A 20,608-nucleotide genomic window follows, 5' to 3' on the forward strand; every position below is an offset into this window, starting at 1 on the left:
GTTTGATTCCCCACTCCTCCTCATGAAGCCTGCTGGGTAACTTTGGGCCAGTCATAGTTTTCTCAGAACTCTTTCAGCCTCCGGTACCTCACAAGGTGCCTGGTGTCTGTGAGGGTGGTGGTGGTGGTAATTGTAAGCAGCTTTGAGATGCCTTGTGGTTGAGCAAAGCCGGATATAAATCCAAACTCCTCCTACTCCTTCTTCCTTGGAAGCTCAGGTCTCCTCTGTGGACATAATGTGATTTGGCCACAGTGGTCTATGCTTTGTTCCAGCAATTCAGATTAGATTGTATTGTGTGTAGTAAGAGTTGTCAAATCACTTCTGACTCATGGCCACCCTATGAAGCAATTTCTTCCAAAACATCATATCATTAACAGCCTTGGTCAGGTCTTGGAAACTGAGGACCATGCTTTCTTCTATAGAGTTGATCCATCTTGTGTTGAATGTTCCTCTTTTCCTGCTGACTTTGACTTTTCCTACCATTATTGTCTTTTCTAGTGATTCTGGTCATCCCATAATTTGACCAAAATATGATAGCCTCAGTCATTTTAGCTTCTAGAGATGGTTTGGACTTGATTTGATCTAGAATCAATTGATTTGTGTTTATGCAGTCCATGGTATCCATAAAACCTCCTTCCAACACTACATTTCAAAGAAATCTATTTTCTTCCTATCAGCTTTCTTCATTGTCCAACTTTCACACCCATGCATAATAATAGGGAGTACTAATATAGCCTGAATTAACTTTATTTTGGTTGCAGTGATATATCTTTACACTTAAGAATCTTTTCTAGCTCTTCATGGCTGCCCTTCCCAGTGTCAGTCTCCTTCTGATCTCTTGGTTGCAGTCCCTCTTTTGGTTGATGATGGAACCAAGGAATAGGAAGTCTTGAACAATTTCAATTTCCTCATTGTCACATTTAAAGTTGAGTAATTCCCCAGAATTAATTACTTTTGTCTTCTTGATTTTCAGCTGCAGTGCTGTGTTGCACTTTAACTTTCAGCTGTAGTCATCTCAAGTCTTCACTATTTTCTGCCAGTAATGTGGTATCAAACTGTCAATGCTATTCCCCCACAATTTTTGCTCTATCTTCATCTAAATCTAATTCAGCTTTCTTTATATGTTCTGCATATAGATTGAAGAGATAGAAAGATTAGATACATTGGTGTCTAACACCTTTGCCACTTAAAAACCATTCTGTTTCTGCATATTCTGTCCTAACAGTAACCTCTTGTCCAGAGTGCAGGTTGTGCGTTGAAACAATCAGATGCTATGGCACACCCATTTCCTTTAAAACCAGCCATAGCTTTTCATGATCCATGCAGTCAAAAACATTGCTGTAATCTATGAAACACAAGTTGATTTTCTTCTGAAATTCTCTCGTATGGTCCAGTAACCAAAGTAAATTTGCAATATGATCACTAATGCTGCTTCTTTTTCTGAATCCAGCTTAAACATGTGGTATTTCTCATTCCATATATGGTAAAAGTATTTGATATAAGATTGTGAGCATCACTTTATTTCTGTGAGAAATTAATGCAATGGTCCAATAGATGCTGTACTCTTTGATGTCTCCTTTTTTGGGAATTGGAATGTAAATTGACCATTTCGAGTTTATGGGGCATTGTTTTGTTGTCTGTATTTGTTGTACATATTTGTTGGCATATTCTTATTAATATTTTGAGGAACTCCATTTCTGTGACTTGGAATAACTCTGTTGACATCCCAATTGCTCTCAGTGAAGCTTTCAGTTCACTTTCTAAAACTGCAACTTGTTCTTTAAAAGATTCTTCTTTGAAGGAATCTGTCATCTTTTAATCTCTTTTGAATAGTTCTTCAGCATATTGTTCCCATCTTTTGTTTATTTTGTTCTGCTCATTTAATGTATTTCCATGTTGATCTTTCAGCATGCCTAACTGTCTTTGAATTTCCTTTTGATTTCTGGATCTTGTTGAAGAAATCTCTTGTTCTTCCTTTTTTGTTGTTCTTTTCTATTTCTTTACACTGGTTATTATAATAGTTCCCTTTGTCTCTCCATGCGAGTCCCTGGAACGCTACATTTTGACTTTCGATTCTGTTTCTCTTACTTTTGCTTCTCATCTGTCTTCAGCAATTTCAAGAGTTTTTCAGTCATCCATTCTTCTCAAAAACTATTTCTTCAGGGCTAACTTCCTGACCCAAAGTTCCCACAAATACAAAGATGTTGATTTATTGGGATTTGATTATGTCACCCTGTAAGAACAGCAGAAGGCATTGTCTGGAACTTAGAGATGTTAAGACCACTCTAAGATTATGTATTGAGATATTTATTGAGTGGAATGCTCTCATATGATTCCTTTTTTGTCATTTTGTACCACGGTTCAAATAACAATTGTGAGATAGCCATGTGTTGAACGTGGCATCCTCTTTGTAGATCCACTCCCACAACTCAGGAATATTTCCCTTATTATGGAGCAAATCGTCTGGTATGGTTGATCCTAAATAATCTGAAAGGGTCTTGTAAGTTCTCAAAAGGAGGTTGAAACGTTGGTAGCCAAAGGAGTCCAATTTAGTTGTAATTTTTACACAGGATTTCAAAATGGCTAAATGGACTTGGGCTTTGAGCGAGGCAAACCAAGCTCTGCCCTCGGCAAGGCTGCTGGTGCTTTGTTTGGATTCGTTAAAACTACATAGTTTTAAGACTGAAACTTATGAGAAACCCACCTCTTGTACAGTGAACCTCAAAATACTTCCAGCTGTCTTTAAAGCTGTTGCTTTTGTCAGTGCTAAGTGAGCATTCCTGTTCAAGATTTTTCTGAAAGTAATTCCCAGCTACACTGTTCGATGGGGATGTCATACATTTTGTTTTTTCCCCCAAAGACCTTTACTTTTGTTTTTGCATAATTGGATGGCTGGAACGTCTTCTGAACACTATTTACCTAAAGTATGTAGTGATCTTTTAAAACCAGTTCTGGTTAGGGAAATTAGAACCATGTTGTCTGATAAAATAAGATAGATATTTTCTTCTGGCACAATTTTTCTTGGTGTTCTGGGCCAGTTAGTCTCTGTACTACATTGTATATATATATATATAAATTAAAGAACAAAGGAGCCAGGATACAGCCCTACTTAACTCCCTTTTTGACTGGGATTTGCTTGGTTAGAGAACCTGAAAAACCTACTTTAATTCTGGCGTGGGTCTCTTGCCACATGGGGATGAAGGTGTGGGATTATGGCTCAGTAGAAGAGCCCCTGGCTATGATCCAAGATGGCAACTGAGCAGCAGCATTGCACAAAGCCTGTGCTATGACTTTTTGATTGTCTGCCAGCATAGATTTACTGAAGCTCCTTGAATAGTTACAGATTAGATTAATGTGCTTTATGAAGGGCTACCTTTGAAATCTGTTCAGAAACTTCATTTGGTTCACGATGTAGTAGTCAGGTTATTATTGGTAGTGCAGTAACACTTTAGAAACGTATTTTAAAATCATAGCTTGAAATTTAGGGTTTCAAAAATCCACCTTCTGTTTTTTGTGTGTGTGCTTTGATCTCAGCTAGAATCTGGAAACTCCCAGCTCTAATCATTATGCCTTTGATAACTAACAGAGCAGGTCGGGCATCTTGGCTTAGAGTTTTGTAGCTTAGCCAGGATGCCCATGACAGTTCTTTTAATGCCTTCTGGAAGTAAAACTATATCTGACATCTTTTTCTGTTTTATTGGCACGTGCCACATTTTAACCTTTTTACATTGCAAGCTTATGTATGCAGAAGCCAAGTTCCACAGAATTCAGTAGGTTTAGGCCTGGATTAGGATGAATAGCATTGTACCCTTAGTTAAATGAGGATGGAATCCCAAAAAGCTATTTTTTCGTCATGTAAATCATGAACTTGCCAGGCAATTAAAAAGAAACTTCTGGGCATCTTAATCACTATGGTTTCTTCTATCTTCTTGATCCCAGAAAACAGCATGGTGAAAACAATGGCCTGTCAATATTCATTCTATTATTCTTCACTTGTTTTTTCTTTCTTTTTACTTTTCTGGCTGTAAAAGTGGAATTGTGCAGCCCCAAACCCAAGAAACATTGGAGTCAATTCAGTGAGAAGGTAGTAAATGCTTGTATCGAGAGCCCGAACATTTGTTTAAAAATAACAGCAGCTATTATTATGTAACTGTTGCCCTCAGTAGGGACTACCACGCATTGTCAATCATTTGTTCCAGGAATGTTCATAAATCTTAAGAATTCTTTTTTTATGGAAAGGTTTTTCATACAAAGAAAACTGTGAAAGCATTCAGAAATGGAAAAACAAATGACTAAGAAATCTCAGTAAGAATCTGTCGATAAGCACTTTCCCCCTCTGCACATCCCTTAATCTGACAATACCTACTGACATGTTGGAGTATAAATCTACTCCTAATTAGTGCCGCTGTCCAAATTAACAAATATAAGAACATAAGAAAGAGCCTGCTGGATCAGACCAGAGTCCATCTAGTCCAGCACTCTGCTACTCGCAGTGGCCCACCAGATACCTTTGGGAGCTCACATGCAGGATGTGAAAGCAATGGCCTGCTGCTGCTGCTGCTCCTGAGCACCTGGTCTGCTAAGGCATTTGCAATCTCAGATCAAGGAGGATCAAGATTGGTAGCCATAGATCGACTTCTCCTCCATAAATCTGTCCAAGACCCTTTTAAAACTATCCAGGTTAGTGGCCATCACTACCTCCTGTGGCAGCATATTCCAAACACCAATCACACGTTGCGTGAAGTGTTTCCTTTTATTAGTCCTAATTCTTCCCCCCAGCATTTTCAATGAATGCCCCCTGGTTTTAGTATTGTGAGAAAAAGAGAAAAATTTCTCTCTGTCAACATTTTCTACCCCATGCATAATTTTATAGATTTCAATCATATCCCCCCTCAGACATCTCCTCTTCAAACTAAAGAGTCCCAAATGCTACAGCCTCTCCTCATAAGGAAGGTGCTCTAATCCCTCAATCGTCCTTGTTGCCCTTCTCTGCACTTTTTCTATCTCTTCGAAATCCTTTTTGAGATGTGAAAAATATACCCAGATCCAGTTCCTATTTCTCTTCAAGATTATAAATTTCCTCATTTTAATCAGCTTACAGTGCAGTCCAACAACCACAGAATTCCCCAGCTTACAAGTGGCCGGTTGTATATTTTACTCTGTAAGAGAGAGAGAAAGAGAGGGGGGGCGGGGAGAGAATGTAAAGGAAAGGCTGGGCAGGAGAGAGGAGGAAGCAGCTTTGGCAATCCCGGTGAGTCAAATATAGATCTGTCAAAGACTTCTAGGAAATCCCAGTCTACCTTTGGCAAGGCCTCTAGAGCATCCCTTTGCCTGTGTGCTTTCCCATAGCTGTCCTCTAGTCCTCTGCTACGGAGAATGAGCTGCTGTGAAAGCAGAGGGTGCTTTTCTAGCGAAAGTAAAATGATCGGCAAAAAGCCCCAGCTATTAACGATTTCCCTTTTAAAGGTAAAGGCCGACTTCTTTTCTTTTATTGCTAAAACGGTTGAAGGAAAGTGAGCCCCACTGAGGTGCTGCAGTGAGAATGCTGGATTAGAACTGAAAGGAGCCGGATTCAAACCTCCACTCGATGATGAAGCACCTCGGGTGACCTTGAGCCAGTTGGGCATATTCAGCCTCTTCACACTTGGGCTGCTGTGAGAATAAAACTGGAGGAAGGGAGAATAATGTACATCATCCTGAGATCTTCAGAGGACAGGTAGGATAGAAATACGATACAAACAAACCTGCAAGCTTGACGGCATGAAATCAAGGTACAAAGCCATGAACGTCGAAGAGCAAAAGTGCAACTTAATTTAAAACATTTATAATCCCCCTCAATAAAGTTCCCATAATAGCTCACCTAATTTCCATAAAAATACACTAAAACAATAAATCAGCAGTAATGAAATGTTGTCAATATTGAAAATACAAGGAACTCACTGACAGCATGGTACCAGTAACTATAGCAACAGTGAAGATGATGAGAACATAAAAAATGATTACCTGTTTCCTGAAATGCCTGGAAAAATAAATGTCTTCGGATGGTATCTGAAGACCAGGTGCAGGTGAGGGGATGGGGCCCCACAGAACAGAGCTTGGGAATATTTAAGATGAAGAGGAGGAGGAGGAGAAGACTCAAAGAGCTTACAATCTTCTTTCCCTTCCCCGCTCACAACAAACACCCTGTGAGGTGGGTAGGACTGAGAGAGCTCCGAAGATCTGTGACTTACCCAAGGTCACCCAGCTGGAGTGTGTTACAGTGCACGAGCTAATCTAGTTTCCCAGATAAGCCTCCAGAGTCAAGTGGCAGAGCAGGGAATCAAACCCAGTTCTCCAGATTAGAGTGCACCTGCTCTTAACCACTCCGCTACTGCTGCCCCTGCATATAATAGTGCCTTCTCACAATTTCCAGGGACCCTGTACTAATTAAGTGCTGTGAAGTCACTTCCGACTTGTGGCAATCCTATGAATTAACGATCTTCAAAATGTCCTATCATTAGGCATGCCAAAATCAATATCACATGCCAGTATACATTACAAATCCCTTTTTGTTGATGCAGAACTTGAAGGTAGCAAGCCAGGAGACTACTAAATGGTTCAGCATTTTTTTTTGGTGCAGGATCACGGTTGAGATGATGGAATATCATGTTCTGTGAAGATGGCCTTTGCAGTAGCTTTGGAAGCAAGTATCGTTTAAAACAGCAGTTCTTTGGCAGCTTGGCTTTAAGTTGCTCCAGTGAATTTGCTACCATATGTAACTGTAATGGCCAGTCAGTTTGCATGTGTCTGAATCACCTGAAGTTGGTGAAAATCAGAATCAACTTTGGGATGTTCTTCTCTTCATCCTGCTATCTATCCTCTTTTTATTGTAAACGTTAATTTGGAAGTCTGGATATTTTACCTGTGGGGAAAAGTTGGATTTGCAGCAGTGGCTTTTGTTAATGCGTTGTAATGGGAGTTCATGAACTTTGTTGCATAAGTCTATGTAAGAGGACAAATGTAGCCTTCCCTGGGTGTCACTGGATCCTAAAGAACTGCTAGTGGAACAAACTGGAAGAACTTGCATGAAAATCAAATCAGGATTCCAACCAATTTACCTTTGTGGCCGCAGCCCCCTACCTGCCGCCAACTGCATCCCATATAATTCCTAAACGTCCTCTGGCACTCAGGAGCAGCTTTTCAGTGGGGCAGAGGGGACTGCAGTGGTAAAGGGAAGGTGACCAAAATCCTTTATTTTCTTTGAGCAGCTTTTCTGTGTTTTCTGTTTCATTTTTCTTCTCCATTGTTCCATTAGCCCCTCCCCACAGGTACAAGGTTCACTAAAGCAACTCCATTTGACTCCAAATTGCTATTCTGGATTCTGAAGTAACCCCAAAAGTTTTGTTGAAGGCTTTCATGGCTGGATTCAACTGGTTGTGGTGGGTTTTCTGGGCTGTGTGGCCGTGGTCCACACAGCCCAGAAAGCCCACCACAACTAATCACCCCAAAAGGATATTTCATCATGAGCAGCCTTAGTCTTCAGACTGCATTCAGATGTCCTGATGTTTACCATCAGTAATTTAAACCCCAGTTTGTTCAGCAAACAGTGGTTAGTGTACCAGACCATAGAAACTAATCCAGATTTGCTGTGGAAGTCCCCGTTTGTCTTTTTTTCTCCTGGTAAATGGACTCTGTGACTGGTATCCCAACTGCTCTTGTGGTGCACTTCTCTTTACAGAGTGTTAGTATGTCAGCAGTATCTACTTGCCATAGGAGTGGGCACTATTGTTTTTCAACCTGTGTAAGTTGCCTAGAGATGTGGGTATGAGGCGGGGTATAAATTTTTGTAAATAAATAAAAATAAAACAGATGTGGACAGAAGGGCACACAGAAAGCCACACTTTCTTGGATATCTTTGGACTGCTCATTCTAAGTTGGTTGTCGCCTCCCTTCCCTTCTCTCCTCCCCCCCCCCCATATTTAATTTTCTTCTGCAAATAAAACAAAGAGTAGCTTACAATCCTCTGCCTTTCCTTGCATAATTGAAAGTGGGGCCTGTTTGTTCTTTGGGGCAGGGGGAAGCATTGATTGTTGGGCCTTGCAAGTTTAGGAAGGGAGGATGCCCATAAAATCCAAGCATACATAACGCAATGCACAAACTAAAATACATCAAGTTGAAACTGCAACATGGTTACTACCAGCTGCCAGGGACATCCATTAGTTATTTCTGCTAAGGGCGCATGGAAATAAATTCCGTTTTGCGCCTTTTCACAGAAGGACGAGAAGAGAGTGTAGGAGCTTTCCGTACCATATCTGGCACGCTGTTCCAAAGTGTGGGTGCATCCACTGAAAGAGAAGACACGTGGCTTGGTGGACCTTCCAAACCGAGGAGCCTGTTGCAAGGGAGTCTTCTCATCACCGTGGTTGTTTCGTGGGGCCATCAATAGAAGTTTTGTGTCCAGTTTGGCATTTCATTTTCTCTCTGCTTGACAAGAAACTTGTTCTCTAGGGGTTTGAAGGAGAAATACATCTTGTTCATACCTTGTTTCACTTTTACGAACAGAAACCTAACACTGAGTACCTATTGCTGTGCCTCCTTTCAAGGGCTGCTACTTGACTTTCCTAACCAATTGAACGCAAAAAGAAGATGCAAGGTCTCTGCTGAGGAGATTCATTTGGGTTTAACATGGCAGAAAATGGGGCAACTGTGTAGGTTTTGTTGGCTACCAAAGAGTTAACTGTCATTTTAGATCAAGTTTTTTGCTCAGCCGGTAGGGAAGGTTATAAATAGCTTTTCTTCTGAGAGATTGCATTGGGCTAGCCAGATGGTTTTGATTACATATGCCACATGATATTTAAAAGTAATAATTTCAAAGCAGCCAGATAAGAAAGGAGATGAGTAAGGAGGAGAATGTGCCCCCTCCCTTTTCAGTACCATAGTGATATTTTAAAGGTTGTATGGAGCTGTTAACAGTGGAAGGAGTGATAGTCTGTGCAAAAAAATTGGGGGGGGGGGAATTGCACATCGTCATGGAAGAAAGGGAGAATTGCTGAAGGTCGCTCAGAACTCATATCCTTGTTCTGATGCTGTTAGATGAATTTGTATTGTTTCAAACACAAATTAAGGTTTTGAGCAAACCAATTCAAGTAGAGGAATCCTAGTTCAGTTTAAGAAGGCTTTATTGGTCCAACATTCCTCAAAGCAGTCTTTTTGGTCTTTACTCTGTCTGCTGGTAGCATCTCAGAACCACGTTTGGAAAAATAATGCTCCACCTCATTGTCAAAATTATATCTAGATAGAGGCAGGAATAGTAGTAGCATAAGAAAAAAAAGATTTCAAAAAAGAAAAACAGACACCTCCCCCCCCCCCATCCCAAATTTATTTATTCATCCTTCCCATTCCTGACCTGAGTCTAGCTCAGGGTGGCTAACAGCAGGGGAATATAATAATTCAAAGGAAGATCTCCTACAACATAGGTCAGTAATGGAAACCTCAGAAAGTGAAATGCCAGATAGCACCCCTATAAAATTGATAGCAAAACTGACAGCGTAAATAGGAAGAGCAAGCAGGGAGGGGATGAAAAAGGAAAGGACAGGGGAGTGGAAAACCAGGGGGGACTTGAGAAGGATCCACTCAGCAGCGGTCGTGGTAACAGCAGAAGCAGTTGAGGAAAAGAAAACACAGGAACCCAGGCGTTGTTCACTTCAAAGAACAGAAGGGTTTTATTCCTTGTTTCCAAAAGCACAAAACAGTCTGACAGAGTGCAGCGCAGCAACTGGATAACCAAAGCACGCATAGACCAAACTGTTCTGTGCATATACACTCAGAGACATACAAACCAATCAGGGGAGCAGTGATGCAATCACACATGATGTGCTTAGTCATAAAGAGCTGCATCACCCACTGTAAAACTAGGTAGAAAGCAGCAGAGTATTGCATCCAGCCAAGCTGTCAAGTAGATTTTGGTGATCTAGCACTGTCAAAGTCCTAACACCCCTTCCCAAACTACTATGACAGCACCTTTTATTACTTCAGCTGTTCTAACGTATCTTGATGCTTATGCCCCAGACAGCTTTGGTAAAACACATCAGCAACATTTCCTCGCCTGTCTCAACATAGGCGAAGCTAGAATAGTTCCATTCTGTACCTAGACTCTCCTAACATTCTGGTACTCTTTACTCCTATGTACTTAGTTCTTGTCTTCACGTTTGCAGTCTCTGCTAATGCGATGCAGGTCTGTGAATCACCAAACACTATTATAGGCTTCTTTATGGATTCCACCTAACTCCAGTTAGCAGTGTCTCAACCCAAAGTAGTTCTGAACATGTTTCGACACGCGCATGAGAATCCAGCCTCAGATGTGGACAGGCTGATTGTGGTCTGTTTTCTAGAACACCAGGTGATAGCTACATCACCATACTGAATGACAAGTCTCAGTACGCATCTCCTGTATCACCTCACAGTCTGCAAATATGAACTATCTGCAATATGCACGCAACTCCGTGCTTTTATGTGACTGGATCAGTAAACCATGATCAGCAGTTCCTTTTAAGAATTTACCTAACCACCACGCTTAACACCCTCCCAATCATGTTTGCTGGGCTTGCTAGCTTTTCTGATATATGCACTAACAGCAAAGCGCTTATATCTAGGCGCATCCAGTTAGATATATGTAGAGAGCTACCTACAACAGATTTATACAGTTCAAGGATTGTTGAACTCTCTCACTTTCACTAACTTTCTGAAAGTCTAGGGACATTGGTGTTGTGGCAACCCTTGCCTTTGACAATCTAGTCTTGGCGACCAACTCATTTATTTTGTTCTTCTGACTTGGGGAGATAACCTTGTTTCGGTGCAGATGCCATGACATCAATACTCAAGTAATGGATAAAACCTAGAGTCCTTTTAGAACACTAGCATGTCACTGAGTTGTTTTGCTTACAATTTGTCAAATTGTTGTTTAGATTCTGCACACACACATATATCATCAACATAAGAAGAATGACTCTCTGATTCTTTTTAGTTCCCCTGATGTATAAGCATGCATCAGCAACAGACTTCTTAAAACCCCAGTTTAAGCAATGTACTGTTCAGTTCATCATACCAGTTAGCACCAGCTTGTTTTTAAACCATACAAAGAAACGCATGCAAAAAAGATAAACAGTATTTTGGGTCTGCTTCTTCGCATCCTGGTGCAGGTTTCAGATAAATTGCTTCCTTCAATTTAGCATTTAAAAAAAGCACAATTGGAAGTCCATAATGCTTCACCATAAAGCTCTTTCTTACTAGCTAATGCAAGCATAGCTCTCAAAGAGACTCAGATAGGTCTGCTGTGGGAGGAATAGGTCTGGTCATAATTCAGCAAACGGTCTTGTACAAACCCCCCCTGGGCTGACAGAAAGGCCTTGCTTATACCTTTGAGTACCATTTTGGCAACTCTCTTTCCTCCTCAAACACCCACTGACCCAATTGCCTCCTCTCCTTCTGGCAAAACAGTCTTGGTAAACACCTGTTGTTGCACTAAGGTATTATTATACTTCCTCAGCCATAGCTTCAATGCCTGTATTCTATTTCATTGGCGGTAGCTTTAACATCTCTTTTATAGGAGCTTGGCTCTGATACCTGTGCTTGACAAACATAGACGCTGGAGAAGAACCCATACCTGCCTCGAGGTGCATCCCTTTTGTAGACCTATCAGAGTGTAATGAGGCACCTTTAATTTGTTTCTCATCTTCTTCTACTTTACTGCTAGTGTCGCACTGTCTTGCAGGCTACCCCTTCTCAGCTTTCTTCCTTGGATCGCTTTTGCCACTACTGGAAGCAGTTGGTTTGACCTTGAGCTGCTGCAGCTGCTGCCTGGCAACAGTTCTGTTAACCCTTCATGCTGAGTGAAAGGTGGCAGAACCTCTGTAAGTTAGCATGGATACGTTTCCCATCCTGCATGCTTTTCAAAGTTTGTACCTCTCGAGAGATCACAAGCCTTTCCACTTAGGAATGTGCAAAACTAAAAACCTTTTGTCCCAGATTCATAACCAAGAAACCTCAATCCTCCACTCCACCTCTGATCCCCCCTTCCGCTTTTAGCATAGGCGTACTGATTAATATCATTGGCATAACTGCCAAAGATATGCAAATGATCCAGAGATGGATCTTTCTGGTACAGCAAAAAAATAAGGAGTCTGGTTCACACAAGAAGACCATACTCTGGTTGGTCAGGTAGCATGTGGCAGTGTTCACAGCCTCAGCCCAGAAATGTTCAGGCATTGGCATCCAGAAGCAAAACGAACGCTTTTATAGTATGCGTAGAACCCCAAATTCCTCTTAGCAACCCCGCTTTCAAAAAGGAGAGAAAGGGTTGGTCTTTCTGTGAGCGTGATGCCTTTCTTTTCTCAACCAGTTCTGGAACCCAGAACCCAGGAACTCACTCCTCCTCATGTCCGCTTGGAGGCAAGCCACTTTATGTGAAAACCAGTAACTTTTCCACCATTGCCACCGCTACTCTTTTTAAACCTTGGGTAAGCCTCAGCTTTGATTTCAGGAAAGACTATAGGTGGAACCTACCGCTATAGTCATCCACCAAAACCATGTGGTACTTGCATGCCCCTGGACTGGAGTTGAAATGGTCCAGAGAAAGGTCTGCATGACCAAAACCAAATGGCCTATCATGACTGTCTGCTTTTCCCTTGTAGAAGGAAATGCCTTTACTTTGGCCTTACTCGCACACAGGTACAATCGAAGATAATTAGGACAGGACTTGGCTTTCAAAACCACACAACCTGACATGTTTCCTAGCACTTTGAAACTGGCATGTCCTTTAGCACACGGCATATAATGAATACAGTCATCATGCATAGGTTTGTTAACTGCATTAAGCCATGCTTTGTCCTACATTGTTATTTAGCAATGATAGTTGTTATTCTGGCAGTATAACACCTGTGGCACAGACTCTCCCTTTGTTTCTTAATAGAACAGGTCTGCCCACTAAATTCCACCACATAACCCCTCAGCCGTCAATCTTTACAACAGCTTAACAAAACAAAATTCAAAATGAAGGCACAAAAAATATACATTACTCAGGAGAGCCATTTAGAGCAGGAACAAATGTTGATCCTTGGATTTACACCTTTGCTATGGTTGCCATCAGCTAAAACAAACATGGTCAATAACAGGTTGGATGACGTGGGTCAGTAATGAGACTTTCCTTATTCACTATATGCTCAGAACAAGCAGAGTCAATAGAGCTATAGTGAGTTGGAGTCCTTCTCCTTGCTTGTTACCAGGAAAGTAGATGCTTGTGATTCCTGTCTGTTAGCCCTCGCCTTCAAGCTGTGGCTTGTCTCTTCCTCTCGTTTCACTTTTGCATTTTGTACCAGGCCCTCGCAAAATGGCCAGGATTCCGCCAACCTAAACATTTCTTCACAGCACAGGAAGTGGGGCGGTGAATCAGCAGGAAAATCCCTCGCTGATGATTTCTCGTAGCCGCTAGCACCTCAAGTTGAGGCAGTCCCTCTGCTTCTGGTGGTCTAGCAGCTTGGCAGTGACGTGAAATCCAAAGTCAGGCGAGAACTCACTTGACGCTCTGGAAACTGCATACCAACTGGTCCCAGCTGCTATCCAATCCATCTAAAGCAACAGATAAACTTTGTGGAGTCTCTTCAAAACTGTAAACCTCCATCCACGAAGTTGTGTAAACAGTTCACGCATCTGCTTCAGATGCTCAAAACACAGATCCTCCTGGCCTCTGCCTTGAGGATTGTACTGGTGTTGTCTTATGGTGAGGAGGACCTTTGCCCCTACCGACTCGCGGCTGATAGATGCCTTTTCAAAGTCATGCCTACGCCTTTGGCTGCAGTCTCAGCTTCTCGCAGATAAACCAACTGTGGAGTTTTCCACTGCTAGCACAATAGACTATGCGTTTTTTTCATCTGCACGTCCGCTCAGCAACCTGTAGCCGCGCAGGTAGGGTAGAGATAATATTCCACAGGTCCTCACGCAGATGAGATAGCTCTGCATCTTTCTGGCTCCAAGCCACATAGTTATGCCTATTCAGCCTCTCAAACAGCAAAGCCGGACATAGTGGGAAGCTTTTGGCAATAGCTGAGTCCACACAGCACGAGTACACTCACTGTTACTCACGAGTAACCTGCACGAGGGAGCTGGGCCCATAACTCCGGAGAAGGGATCCACTTTCAGCAGCGGTAGTGGTAACAGCGAGAAGCAGTTGAGGAAAAGAAAACACAGGAACTCCAGGCGCGACCACTTCAAAAGAACAGAAGGGTTTTATTCCTTGTTTCCCAAAAGCTTTACAAAACAATGTCTGACAGAGTGCAAGCGCAGCAACTGGATAACCAAAGCACGCATAGACCAAACTGTTCTGTGCATATACATAGAGACATACAACCAATCAGGGAGCAGTGATGCAATCACACATGATGTGCTTAGTCATGGTTGCATCACCCACTGAAACTAGGTGAAAGGTAGAGTATTGCATCAGCCAAGCTGTCAAGTAGATTTTGGTGATCTAACTGTCAAGTCCTAACAGGACTATGCTGGGATGCACAATTGGTCCAGGAACACAGTGCCCTGTCTTCAAATCCGGAGGCTATCATCGAGCTCCTCACAGACTTTGCCTGCAGTACCCAATTTTTTAACCTAACAAGTGGACCCCTTAGTCCATGTTTTACATCCATATACTTGGTACTGCATTGATTTACACATTTAGTTCTGTGTGCATGTATATACAAATTTATTGTCGAAGGCTTGTGTATGGTATACACAAATTGCTGTCTCCTTTTTTATTAGTCCACTGTGTTTCCATGCGGACTTGTAAGTGACACAGTGAGTTTTGTGGGGAGAGGAAGGGAAAGGTTTTTGTAAGCCACCTTGAGTCTCCTTATAGGAGAGAAAACTGGGGTATAAATCCTAAGTCCTCTTCTTCTTTGTATATACAATGTTAGGGTCAGACCTAATTTTCTCCAAACTATGAGGTGACACTTTTGTCTACTGTGTGTACCTGCTGTGTTTGAATAATTCACTATGTTTGCTCCAGTTACGTCATTACTAAAACTGTGTAACTGGCAATGTATGTTGTGTGAATGGGTTGGTTTCCAGTGCTTCAAGGAAAAGATGAGTGGGGGCTGGTGAAACTCATGGGGGGGGGATCCTTTCCCCATTGCTGAGCTCTCCTAGACTGCCCTTTTCCCAGGCCCGATCTCTAGGCAGCTATCAGTGTCCCGTGCTCCGGAGCGACTGCTTCTGGACTGGGGGTCGAGACATTGGCAGCTTTAATCCCCCCCCCTTCGATTTTGGGAGGATTTAATCCTCTGGCTTTTTTTTATGTTTCAGATTTTTCTGCAGATCTAGGGAGTGTCCCTTGATCACCAGAGAAACTTGTTGAGAATCAGTCTGTCCCCTGTCCGTGGATTTAAGTATCTGTAGGCAAGTGGCAGATTTAGGAATAAGATATGTAGATGAGAGGAAGACACACCTTTAGTGTATGTGTGCATGGTGCTTCCATAATTGGTTCTACCATTTGCTTGTAATGAGAAGCTCACATAGATGCTATTGTCAGGCAGGACATTAATATCATTGGTGCTACAAAAATAGTGCTTGTGTGGGAGAGCTCTTAGGCTGAAGAATCTTGTAAAATGTTCCGAATGGTGGGGGTGTTTTGATATTGCCATTACTACCCACCATAGATCTATCTGTACAGTTCTTGCAGTGTGGGGTAGGCTCTAATCATAGTGACTTTGCTGGCTTCTAGAGTGTTCCAGAAAAAGCTGAATTCCTCGTCAGTCTCCTAATACATGTGGGCGTTGTGGGTGCTTGTTGGTTCATCTGTTTTATTTATTGAGATGTTTATCATCCACCTTCCCTTACCAGACCCAGGGTTGTGACTGGATCTAAGTACCATAACTGCAGACAAAGGCCACAAGGCAGTGAGCTTCTTGGGATGCACATAACAAACTCTTGACTTTCCTTAGAATAGCAGACCCCCACGCTATATGACAAAAAGCCTCTTCAAATACCTGCTGTTTAGGGGGATGCTGTTAAAGAAAGGCAAGTCTGAGACTGATAAGAATCACCTGAATTATGACCATGGAGTTTGTCTGTTTCGTTCTTTCATCTTCTTATCCTGCCTTTCCTCCCTGCAGGCCTAGTTCTGTGGTCTTCTGTTTTATCCTCACAACAACCCTGCGAAGTAGGTTAAGCTGTGTGACTGGATCAAGTATTGCTCTGAAAGCTTCATGGTTTAGTAGAGATTTGAACCCAGGTCTCCCTCGTGCTAGTCTTACTGCTCTAGCCATTGCATCTGCATGGTCTCTTATTATTCCCTAACATAATCAAATTATCTTTTTATTCCAGGCATATTCAGTATACGATGAAGAAATTGGTTACTGTCAAGGTCATTCCTTTCTTGTTGCTGTTCTTCTGCTTCATGTGAGTATATCACAAAATGAACCTGCAGTCCATTGTCTTCTTGACCCCCTGTGTGAAGATAAATATAGCTTGCATTCTTCCTTTAGTTACTTGGAGCAACCTCTTCCAATTTCAGTGTGCGGCTCCCATCAGAATACTTTTTTAGTTGGAGATAAAGATGGAAGAGACCAGAAAAAAAGTAGAAACATTTGGGGAACATTGGAAATGCTGAGGAACTTGTAAAAATACTCCGATAAAACGTTTTCTCTTTTGGAAGGAATGAAATATTATTTAAGACGTACTTTCTCAAAATTGTATATTATTTCAGATTTTTTAATGTAAGATGATCTAAGATGTAAGATGATCCCCTTTGGGGATCGGGCGGTATAGAAATTGAATAAATAATAATAATAATAATAATAAAGGCAGGGGTCTCCAGCCTACGGCCCTCCAGATATTCATGGACTGTGATTCTCGTCAGCTCTACCAATTGGCCATGTTGACAGGGGATGATGGGAATCATCATCTATGAACATCTGGAGGGTCATAGATTGGAGACCCCCATCTAAGGCGTCAAATGATTTCTGTGCATAACGTAGACTGAGGTTTGGATCCAGTGATGTGCTACCAGAAACATAAACAGATTTAGCACATTTCCACTCCTGCAAGATCTACTGCAACACCTAATACTATAGAGCTCAGAAATTGGTTGCACAGGATCTTACGCAAAACCTTGTGTGGGGACCCTGCTAAGTTAATTAATGTTCTCCCTGCAGATGCCTGAAGAGCAAGCATTTTGTGTGTTGGTAAAAATCATGTATGACTATGGTCTGCGGGACCTATACAAAAACAACTTAGAAGATCTTCGAAGCAAATTTTACCAACTGGAGAGGCTTATGCAGGTAGGACCAGCATTGGGAATTGATCTTTATGTTGTAAAAATTGAATTCTGCAATGGCATGCATGTGCCTTATGGAATCTCACCTTCTTTAGCTCTCTGTACTGTATTTAATGAATATGCTTGCAAAAAACATCAGTCGGTAATCAGAGTTGGTATCATTCCATTTGTTTCATTAAATGATACAAAAATCTACCTACCGTATATACTCGTGTATAAGTCGACCCACATATAAGTCGAGGCACCTAATTTTACCACAAAAAACTGGGAAAACTTATTGACTCGCGTATAAGTCGAGGGTGGGAAACGCAGCAGCTACTGGTAAATTTCAAAAATAAAAATAGATACCAATAAAATTACATTAATTGAGGCATCAGTAGGTTAAATGTTTTTGAATATTTATTTCAAAGAAAAACAGTAAACTAGCTCTGGAAGCCCTGATTCTCCTTTTAAATCCACTCAGAAGGCGGGGGTGATTTAAAGGGAGAATCTGGGGAAAATTTGAGGGTGCCTGTCAGAGGAGGAATGTTTATGTTAGCAGTACCAACATTTCAGAGTATCTTTAGGAGACCCTCCTGATGATACCACCCAGGTTTGGTGAAGTTTAGTTCAGGGGGTCCAAAGTTATGGAGCCTCAAAAGGGTAGCCCCATCTACTATTAGCTTCCAATAATAATAAATAAATTGGAAACAATGGGGATGGGAGCACCCACTTTGGGGATCCATAACTTTGGATCCCCTGAACCAAACATCTCCAAACCTGGCTGGTATCAGCAAGAGACTATCCTGATGAAACCACCCAGGTTTAGTGAAGTTTGGTTCAAGTAGTCCAAAGCACTTATGCCATTGATCTATCTGTAAATATTTTGATCGCATTTCCCAGTATCAATCCATGTGGTAACTTCTCTCCTCAGACCAACACCTATAGGAGGAATTGCTAGGTTGGCCACTAACCAGATCAAGAGCATTTTTGTCCCACTTTGTAGATTAGCCTTCCTGAAGATGTTGGCAACCTATTGAGATGTCACAAACCATGTAAGGTGTTTATGGGGGGGAGGGGCAGTATTCAGCCCCTAAATAAATCACCTAAATATTTCTGATGTGCTTTGTAGTTTTATCAATTTGTTACTATAATTACAGACTTTGAATTGTATGTTATTTTAGAATTTTTGTTACAATTGCTTAAAAAATATAGAGGCTTGCCAGCGTTCCATAACCGATATAACATAGATGCTGGTATTAAATGGCAGACTAGCATTTGGAAGAGGAGTACTGTGGACAACTGGACAGAAATACTTTTTTAACACAAGGACAAAAGTTTTATTGAGGTTTTCCCCCCTCTCCTTTAGGAGCAGTTGCCTGATCTGTATAGCCATTTCTTGGAGCTGAACTTGGAAGCTCATATGTATGCGTCCCAGTGGTTTCTCACCCTTTTCACTGCCAAGTTCCCCCTCTGCATGGTCTTCCACATAATTGATTTACTTCTCTGTGAGGTAAGATAAAACCATCTTCTCTCAGAAAACCGTCTTCTCTCAGCATGAATTATGCTGCTTTTCCTAGCCTTGTTTTAACTCTGTTGGACAGGAAGAAAGGTCACTTCCAGCATGGTATAGTGGTTAAGAGCGATGGACTCTAATCTGGAGAACTGGGTTTGATTCCCCACTCCTCTAAGTGAGCGGCGGGTGCTAATCCGGTGAACTGGATTTGCAGAGGCGCAGCTGGGCCATACTGCGCCGGTGCACACTCTGTGTTTTCTGTCCCCCCGCTTCGCGGTCCCCCCCACCGCACACAGTTAATGAAACAGTGCAGGCTGGAGAAGCGACCTGTTCCCTTCAGGCTGAAAATGGCATGGTGGGAACTACACTTCCCAGGAGACCTTACTGTTTGTTTTGAGAGTAATAACATGTCTTTATGTTGTTAGCTCTACATCAGTGTTTACCAACCTTTTTGATGTCACGGTAACCTTGACCTCACTCTTCATATCTCACGGTACCCCTGCCATCCCCCCCACCTCCCCCCACTGCCCCTGCTTGCACCACCCCCCACCTTCCCCTCCCAGGGTGAAGGGAAGAACTGGGGGGAGGGGGGGCGGAAGTGGCTGCTGACCTTGTGGCAGGCCCTGCCCTGAGCCAGCTCCATGTCCTTGCTGGCGCCTGCAGGAAACACCACAAAAGTGAGGGGGGGGGTTAGCATTGCCACGGTACCCCTGCGACATGCTCACCGTACCCCAGGGTGCCACGGAACCCTGGTTGAAAATCACTTCTCTACATACTTGTTTTCATGTCCCTAGGTCATACCAATTAAAGGTATAGGTTTTGCTGTTGTGTCTCAAGAGTTCTGTTGATGATATATGAACCAGAGTTAGTTTGGGAGAACAGAGCTTCCTACAGGCAAATTATTGATTCCCCCCTTTGTGTATTATGCAACTTTTCTTTCTTACATTCCTAATCTGATCTTTATATAATTTTCTTTTAACAGCATTGAAACACTGCTTCTCTGAATGGTTAACGTCGATTAATATTTGACACGTAAACCTATGTTCCTGAATTTTGTTTAATAATTATATTTTATCTTCCTCAAGACCCATCTTTTCCATAATTCCTTTGGCTTCTGTTTCTTAAATACAGGGAGAGAGATAACAATTAAGTTTATGTAACTGTGTTTGCTCTCATTTATTCTTATTGTTCTGTTTCTTTCTCTTCCGTCTGTCTGTTACCTTTCCTGCTGTTGATTTCAGTTTGTATGGCTTTACAGAATTTGAGATTGCACAGTTCCACTGTCTATTGTTATGAAATTCTGTAAAGTGTCACAGTGGCACAGTGTAAGTTAATAGGTATTCATGTATTTGAGTGCCTTTATTCTCAGCAGTTTTGCTTTTTTAAATGCTTTCTATTCCCCTGTGTACATGGTTTTCTTACTTCATTTCCTGTGGGGTTTTTTTTGCAAACAGTAGTTTACGATGATATCTGAACTGTTAAACTTTGCCTCCAAATAACAGTTTACAACTGCACCTAAAACTGTGCTTTCAAATCGTAATTTGGAGGTGAGGTGCTAACCATAATTTGCCAGTATGGTTGTTAGAGCAAACTTTGGTGTGCGAAAACCAAGACATGGAGGAGGAAGTCTGTATGTACAAGGGAGAGGAAGTTGGAGCCCTAGCTTGGTGGGATATGTATTGATGCCCCCATCACCAAACTATAGTCTGATGTTATATCTGAAATAAACCATTATTGTTTACTATCTTATAATGAAAAGTTGTTTACATGAAGCATTTCGTGAAGTAGCTATTGTTGTCTTGTGGATCCATAAATGG

The 20,608-nt window shown here is 41.9% G+C and overlaps 1 protein-coding gene across 1 annotated transcript in view; it reads left to right on the top strand.

The window, feature by feature from the left end:
- Positions 1-20,608, top strand: part of RABGAP1L (RAB GTPase activating protein 1 like) — a 189,429-nt gene that overhangs the window by 113,575 nt on the left and 55,246 nt on the right. Inside the window, 3 exon segments of the mRNA XM_048496483.1 lie at positions 16,345-16,419; positions 17,175-17,300; positions 18,645-18,788. Coding sequence (XP_048352440.1) covers positions 16,345-16,419; positions 17,175-17,300; positions 18,645-18,788 — 345 coding nt within the window.

Source organism: Sphaerodactylus townsendi, linkage group LG05, assembly GCF_021028975.2.
Source record: "Sphaerodactylus townsendi isolate TG3544 linkage group LG05, MPM_Stown_v2.3, whole genome shotgun sequence".
Lineage (NCBI taxonomy): Eukaryota > Metazoa > Chordata > Lepidosauria > Squamata > Sphaerodactylidae > Sphaerodactylus > Sphaerodactylus townsendi.